Consider the following 8600-nt stretch of genomic DNA (forward strand, 5'->3'; position numbering starts at 1 on the left):
TATATTTTTATTGATTTTTTACAGAGAGGAATGGAGAGGGATAGAGAGCTAGAAACATCAATGAGAGAGAAACATTGATCAGCTACCTCCTGCACACTCCCCACTGGGGATGTGCCTGCAACCAAGGCACATGCCCTTCACTAGAATCGAACTTGGGACCTCTCAGTCTGCAGGCCAACGCTCTATCCACTGAGGCTAGCCCAAACTGGTTAGGGCTAGCCTCAGCATTCTTGAGAGAGAAGAACAAAGTTGGAGGGATCACAATACCCAATATTACACTATACTACAAAGCCAATGTAATCAAAACAGCCTGGTTCTGGTACAAGAACAGGCATATAGATCAATGGAATAGAACAGAGAGCCTATAACTACACCCATGCCTTTATGGTCAATTAATATTTGACAAAGAAGGCAAGAGCATACAATGGAGTAAAAATAGTCTCTTCAATAATGGTGCTGGGAAAATTGGACAGGTATATGCAAAAAATGCAACTAGACCCACAATTTATACCATAAAGAAGAATAAACTCAAAATGATACAAGACCTAAATGTAAGTCATGAAACCATAAAAATCCTAGAAGAAAACATAGGCAGTAAAATCTCACAGAGTAATATTTTTGCCGATATGTCTCCAAGAAAAACAGAAACACAAGAAAAAAAATAAACAAATTGGACTACATCAGACTAAAAAGCTTCTTCACAGCAAAAGAAATCATCAACAAAACAAAAAGGGAACCCACCATATGAGAGAAATATTTGCCAGTGATCCATCAGATAAGGGGTTAATCTTCAAAATATATAAGGAACTTATATATCTCATCACACAGTACTACTAAACAATCCTACTAAAAAATGTGCAAAGGACTTAAATAGACACTTCTCCAAAGAGGACATACAGATGGGCAATAGACATATGAAAAAATGCTCAAGGTCACTAATCATCAGAGAGATGCAAATAAAAACTACAATGAGGCATCACCGCACACTGGTCAAAATAGCAACTATCAATAAATCAACAAACAACAAGTGCTGGCGAGGATGTGGAGAAAAGGGAACCCTCCTGCACTGCTGGTGGGAATGCAGACTGGTGCAGTTACTGTGGAAAACAGTTTGGAGTTTCCTCATAAAATTTAAAATGAAACTGCCTTTTGACCCAGCAATCCTACTTCTGGGTACATATCCTAAGAATACCAAAACACCAATCAGAAAGAATATATGCACCCCTATTTTCATAGAAGCATTATTTACAATAGCCACGATCTGGAAACAGCCCAAGTGCCGCAGCTGTAAAAAAGGAGGAACTCTTACACTTTGAGACAGCATAGATGGATCTGGAGATTATCATGCTAAGCGAAATACGCCATTCAGAGAAAGACTAGTATCACATGATCTCACTTATATGTGGAATCTAAAGAACAAAATAAACTGACAAAATGGGGACTAGAAAGCTAATGAATAAATGGAACAGACTAACAGATCTGAGGGGAGGAGAGTGGGAAGTGCGGGAAGAGATCAACCCTGATAGCCCCTGGACACAGACAATAAAGGGGTGAAGGCCTAGGGGGGAGGGAGTAGGGTGAAGAGAGGCAAAGTTGAGGGGGGAGGAAGGGAGAAATGGGGGACATCTGTAATAGAGTCAACAATAAAAATAAAGTAGTCTCTCCTCTCTTCTTTCTCAAATGCCATTGTTTTTTCTCCCAGCAGAGGGGGCTGTTGTCATAGAAGGTTGATAGAGCACAATACTTTGCTTGCCCACAACATGGTAATAAAATGCCCCTTCTACTTGCCTGAGTTGATAAGCCTCTTGGTGGCTCATACTGCTGCTAGGGACAATGCCGCTATTCAAAGGTCAAACAATACCTGCAGACACTGGAGCTCTCAGGCAGGGCTGCATCCAGGCTGACAGGGCTGCTGCTGTTCCTCTCACTGCTCTCATAGCCAGATTCCATTCGCTGGATTAGGCGAGGGTGCTGCTCTAACAGGTAAGAGCCTGGCCGTGCTGGGCCCCAAGGCTTGTATTGGGGGCTTGGTCCACCAGTTTTAAGGTCGTAAGCAGGTGGCTTGCTTAGGTCATCTGGTGTAAATTCTTTCGCTATCCCGATCAAAGCACAAGTATGAAAAAGGAGGTAGAGTTAGCATCTGCTTCAAATGAAGACATGACTAACACCTCCCTCCAGCTATTCATTTACTAAAATTATATCCCAAAAGACCCAACAATGGGGTGAAAATGGACCTTGTCAAGTCTACCAGAAAACCCAGGTTTTTTTAATCTATACTAATAAAAGCATAATATGCTAATTAGACCAACGTCGTTCAGGATGTGCTTCCGTCCTTCTGGATGAAGCCAGGGCTGTGAGGAAGCCCGGGTCCCGGGTGCCAGAGGGAAGCCAGTGCTGGCAGCTGGGGGAAGGAAGGCCTACTCTTCACGAATTTTGTGCATCGGGCCTCTAGTACATAAATCAACTTTATTCAAAAGCCCAGTTCTTCCCTAATTATCTCCTCACCTGAATCCTCAGAAAATGGGCTGAGCTGAATATAGCCACAATGCTTTCTTTTGTCTTTACTAAAAATACTGTCAATATTCAGAGACTCTCGTTTGGGTCTCCATGTTGGACGATACTTGCTAGAAGAACTGGATTTTGACTCACTGCTAGTGCTCTCTACTTCCCAGTCATGAGAGTGTAAAAGCAGGTTCTTGGGAGGTTTTCTGTCCATCTGGTCTCCTCCTTTCCCCCCAGAGGGAGACCCTAGGTTGGTCTGAGAAGCCAGGGATGGTCTGTTATGGATCATATTGCTGACTGTCTCTTTAAAATCCCTTAGTCTGTTGGTGCTGCTGGATGATTTAGAGGCATTCCTAGGAGCCTGCTTCTCTTTCAGTGTTTCTCCTAAAAACACAAAGAATGAAACAAATATAAATGTTTAAAGTGCTCATGGATACCAGATCCCAAAGTTAAGAAAGCAAGGAAAGCCCTTTTCAGCAGAAAAGAGAAGCCATGGTCTGGAGTGTGACAAGTTTGGATTTAGGAGAGAAGCAATGCAGAGTGGCTTGCCTTCACTGTGGTACCCTGAGGCCTGGGGCTCATCGCCTTTCCTCCTAAGCCGGCCAGAGCTCCTCTTGCGCTCTATCAGCGACCCTTTCTTGGATGTGAGTTTCTGATTACATTCACTATCAGTCAGGTGCCCTAAAAGAAAAAGAAAATGGGGGTAAGCTGGTATCTGAGACTGACCTCCATCCTCTTGAGAAACTAGTCTCCCTTTGGGATTCATGGCAGTGGCACAAATTTAGTGTACCCATGGTTGAAAGCTGAAAGGGCCATGGTTACCTGATTTAAGTGTAGCAGGAATCTCTCAACAGATAAATGCAAAGAAGCTCAAGTAGTTAATGGGAGCTTCCAAATTTACAAGTTTCCTGAGCAATTACCAGTCTCAATCCCACTCATAAATGTTCCCAGTAACCTGAGGGGCCTATTACTTGATACTTATTAAAAGGTGAAAGTTTTAAAGATTGCATACAAATGTCATGTACCGATATATTTTCACTCTCATAAGTAGAACACAGAGCTTTCCTTTTACTTATTTAGCAACACATATCAAGTCTAATTTTTATTATATCTGGTATTATTCCAGGTGTTTCAGCCTCTGCTCATAAGAGCTCTGACTGTGTATGGCTTTGAGACCCAGTTCCATACCTTCCTTAAATGTGAGTCATTTAAAAGAACATTTGAACTTTGAATAATTCTCATTCTCAATCCCAACAATGCTTCACCAAAATTGGCAAAACCCAGAGATTATACTTCACAGTTCCTCAATACTAATTGCTGGGAAACCCAGGAGGTCTGGGCTTTTTATGGAACTTGCCTTACTTCATGCCCAGTGTATGTGAATATACGAGGGTGACTTGACAACAGCAAAGGTCAGATTATAAAGGATATAATCATGTAAGCTGCTGGAGGCCAGAGGTGAATTAAGCAACTGAACTTAATTGGAAGACAGACTTAGAACAATTACTTATTCAGGTATCAGCAATATAATTATATGGCTATATTTTCCAGTGCAATCTTTTATTGCTTTTATCTGATCCCTTGCTACCTCTGGACCCATAAGAAGGATTTAAGAAATAAGGAAATCACTTGGAGCTACTAGAACTACAAATACTAAACCAATGGGGATATGTTCCCCTACCCCCAGCCATTCACAAACCTTAATATAAACCTTATTCTCCTGGAAAATATGCTTTATTTATCCTGTGACTTAATTCCTCCATGGTCACAGTTTCAGAAATATGGTTTTAAAAATATCACATTGCCCTGGCTGGATGGTTCAGTTGGTTAGAGTATCATCCCATGCAACAAAAGGGTGCAGGTTCAAATCCTGGTCAGGGCACACTACCTATGTTGCAGGTTCAATCCCGGTCAGGGTACATACTGGAGGAAACCAATTGATATCTCTCTCTTTCTCTCTCTCCCTTCCTCTTTCTCTAAAAATCAATAAACAAACCCTCGGGTGAAGATTAAAAACAGAAAATATATCACACTTTGAAGTAGTCATTTGTACAATATCATTGAAAATATTCAACATGAATCCGAACAAACCTCTAGGTCAGTGATGGCGAACCTTTTGAGCTCAGCGTGTCAGCATTTTGAAAAACCCTAACTTAACTCTGGTGCCGTGTCACATATAGAAATTTTTTGATATTTGCAACCATAGTAAAACAAAGACTTATATTTTTGATATTTATTTTATATATTTAAATGCCATTTAACAAAGAAAAATCAACCAAAAAAATGAGTTCGTGTGTCACCTCTGACACGCGTGTCATAGGTTCACCATCACTGCTCTAGGTCCAACTACCAACTTACAAAAAACACAGAGCACAAAGAAACATGCTAAAGTTTACCATAGGAACATAACCAACAAAATTTAGATTGCAGAATCTATAGGACAAACTGCCTACTTCTTCAACAATAAATTGCAAGGAAAAAACAGAGGAGAAACCTACAGAGTAAAAGAAATTCAAAAGACTTATCAACCCATTGCAATGTGTAGATCTGATTTCAATTCTGAATCAAGCAAACAAATAAACCATTAAAAAGTTATGATAAAAAGAAAATCTGATATTTAAACACTTATATTGATTATTTAGGGTTTAAAGGAATCGTTAATATTTTTAACTGTGCTAATGGTATGTTTAAAAATTATTTCTTATATTTTAGAGATACATACTAAAATATTTCTGAAAAAAGTGACATGTCTGGGAGTGGGGGAAGTAGGTAGAGGTACAGATAAAACTAGATTGGCCATGAGTTATAATTATTGAAAATAGGTGATGGGTATGTGGAGGAGGAGTATGCTATTCGGTATACTTCTGAATATATTTGAAATTCTCTATTTTTTTTAAAGGCCATGCACAAAATATAAACCCCAATCTGAAACCATGAGCTCACTAATCCCCAAGTTTCTAAAAGTATGGGCATTGTTCTCTAAGCCTTGGGTGATTGATTACCCTTTCATCTCAGCAGTCAATTATTCACTGTTCTTCCTTTTATGCCCTGTATTGATTTTTTCCACTGACACTGGCACACTCTCCATAAACAAAAAAATTTAAAAATGTTCTATGCATGGAACTCACAATAAAAAGCAAGTTTTCATTCTTTTGTGTCTCTGTTCTTCAGGAAGCCTAGCAAGTGATAAGCAGGTACCCCTGCCTATAACACGCCTCTCCGCTTAAAGCCCTTAACTTGGGACAAAGACTGGCATGAGAACCTTATGAGGTACAAGACCACAATAATTTAATGGAGCATTATTAGAAGGGTGGGGATTAAGAGCATAGCAGGAGAAAAGCAGATTTCAGAATAAATAATCACATCAATAATCACATTACAATGGTCCTTACTGATATGCTGCTGTTGACAGGAATATATGCAATGGAACATCATCATTTATTCAGAACAGTGTTGCTTCTTTCGATCCTACTCAATTACCCATGTTCTGTGCCTTCCTCCCTTTGCATGACAAACATTTCTGACTTGCCCCAGTTTCTTTTTCTTGGATACACTCTAAGCAGGAACAAGCAGGACCCACTGCATAAGTCCCTACCTGTGTCCCGACTGCTCTGAGACGTGGAATCATTCTCCACATTATAGATGACTGTCCCCTGAGACTCAGAAGAGAAGTGACTGACCACAGACTCATGGTGGGAGTGTTTGTAGGGATAGCTCTCCGTTGAGGAATCTGTTCGAGTATCACTTGAGATGGAGGGCTCCCTCCCTGAGAGAAGGAGGAGACACATAGGCAAAAGTGAGGAAAGAGAGAAGGACAGTGGTAGAGAGGGGGCAAAGAGCTGGATGGCAACAAAGATCCATAAGGCAAGAAAGTCCTAGATGGAACATGAAAAGGATATACCAGAGCCATTCTTCCCAACACCCAACTTCCAGATAACCCAGACACACAAACAATTCTTCCCACTCCTGCCCCTACCTTGCTGAAGCCCTCACTTTGCCTGCCACTGTGAAAAACTTTGGGGCTTTTAGAAAACCTATGGGGGGAAAAGTGGAAGAAAGGAAAAAGGTGTGAAAAATAAAATCTACTTAGATAAAGAGTCCCAGGCTGACCTGGCATATATAACCACTATCCTCTAAGTTTTCTCCTATACTGTCAGAAATGTCACTTAAAATTTTTTAATTGACATTATAAGCATTTTTAATATCCCTGAGAAGTTAATAGGGCTGTTATTTGTACTTTAGTGTGAATTAGACTACATTTCTCTAAACACCTAGCTAAGATAAGTAGTGGAAATCAGTATTTGATTGAAGAGAGTAGAGCAAGTTTGGGTAGGGTTACAAAGGTGGGAAGAAGCCCAGTTACCAACCAGGATGGAGATACAAAAGGGAAGGAAAGAGAATCCAAAGACAAATGTTTTCTCTTTTAAAATTATACTTGGGGACAGCCTTAAAAATAGAAATTAAAAAGAACACTTCTTTTTCCTCCTTTTAAGAAATCAAGCCAAAACCACTAGGGGTATATTTCTAATGTATTATGAGCCTCTGTGGGCTAACCTGAGACTAACCATCAAGTGGCAAATTGTTTCTACAGGAAAATATAATTTGGGTTCCAAACAACTGAATTCGAAGTAAACAACTGATTCATAAGCTGAAGAATATCACTACAGCACTTGGCATTTTAAAACAAAAATCTCTTATCCCTAACAATATGACTACCTTGTAGTAACATATCATTTCTCTTGGTCTTAACTCACTTAAGTCACTGTTAAATTGCTAGTAAAAATCTGTCATCTTATTTATTTATTTATTTATTTATTGAAATCTGTCATCTTTACCAATATTATAAGGTTAAACGCTGAGGTTTCCCTCACAAATTTATTATCAGTCTCAATAACATAATTTCCCTTGAACTTTTGAACTGGGGCTGCATTGAATACAGGCAACTCATTCTTGGAGGCTGAAGGAAACAAAGCCTGGAGCAAGTTGGGCTTCAGCATGAGTTGGCATTTCCTCTTTTCTCTAATGCAGTGGTTCTCAACCTTCCTAATGCCATGACCCTTTAATACAGTTCATGTTGTGGTGACCCCCAACCATAAAATTACTTTCGTTGCTACTTCATAACTGTAATGTTGCTACTGTTATGAATCGTAATGTAAATATCTGATATGCAAGATGTATTTAGGCGACCCCTTTGAAAGGGTCGTTTGACCCCCCAAAGGGGTCGCGACCCACAGGTTGAGAACCGCTGCTCTAATGTGTCCTCTTTCTCCAAGCTGGCTAGGCTCATGATCAAGAGTCCCAAATATGCAGTGATCACATTGAAGAGAGAAAGGGGGAGGTAAGAGCTAGGCTTCTCACCTGAATCTTCACTATCATAGCACATCCTGCTGTATGACTGGAATTCAACTTGGGGAGGCAGGTCCTGGGTGGACACTGGGGTACCCTGCGGGTCTGCATAAAGCAGCAGCAAAGGCTGGTAATGCCCCTTGATGCATTTGGTCACCACATCCTTCCATTTGGGCCCAATCTGAACCAAAAACAATCAGAAGAACATAACAATTATACTTCATACCAACGATTCAAAACATAACTTCCTGTTCTGTTTCTCTAAAGAAAATAAAAGACGAAAAGACAAGAATCGGGTAAAAGAGATACAACAGAGATCTTATAGCTACACTTAATAATTTTTTTTGTTAAATCCTTTTAGGAAGCATTAAAACCCTATAAAAGACAGGAATGATGAATAAAATTACTTTTATTCTCATGAAACATCAATTCAGTTGTGAAATATGAATAACAGTTCTCAAAGGTGAATATGCTATGTGAGGGGACATCAGCTGCCTTGGTGATCTTTTCCTTTTCACAGACATCAGGACAAAGCCCTTTCTTGAAATTTGCTTTTCTAAAATTTCTCCTAAATATTAAAATCACTTTTAGGAAGCTAAAGAAGAGACAGAAACCCTTTCACAGGCTGCCTTAGAAATAATGACATTCTGTGTCAGAGTTCACACATGGCAGGACATAAAACGTCAAACTGCTTAGGATAGACATCTGGACCTCTCTGCCTTAGCTTTGTGCTGGATTCAGTGCTGCCACGT

At 39.9% G+C, this 8600-nt stretch overlaps 1 protein-coding gene across 11 annotated transcripts in view; it reads right to left on the reverse strand.

Moving 5' to 3' along the window:
* USP54 (ubiquitin specific peptidase 54) overlaps window positions 1–8600 on the reverse strand; it is a 121285-nt gene that overhangs the window by 36312 nt on the left and 76373 nt on the right. For 10 of the 11 annotated variants that reach the window (XM_015562155.1, XM_015562156.1, XM_006760981.2 and 7 more), the window contains 5 exons: window positions 7861–8029; window positions 6098–6268; window positions 3052–3183; window positions 2506–2886; window positions 1862–2093 (listed from right to left, as the gene is read on the reverse strand). In XM_015562155.1, the coding sequence (XP_015417641.1) occupies window positions 1862–2093; window positions 2506–2886; window positions 3052–3183; window positions 6098–6268; window positions 7861–8029 (1085 nt within the window). The remainder of the gene's footprint in view (window positions 1–1861; window positions 2094–2505; window positions 2887–3051; window positions 3184–6097; window positions 6269–7860; window positions 8030–8600) is intronic. The other variant, XM_015562160.1, reaches the window with a different exon arrangement.

This window comes from Myotis davidii, unplaced genomic scaffold, assembly GCF_000327345.1.
Source record: "Myotis davidii unplaced genomic scaffold, ASM32734v1 scaffold134, whole genome shotgun sequence".
NCBI lineage: Eukaryota > Metazoa > Chordata > Mammalia > Chiroptera > Vespertilionidae > Myotis > Myotis davidii.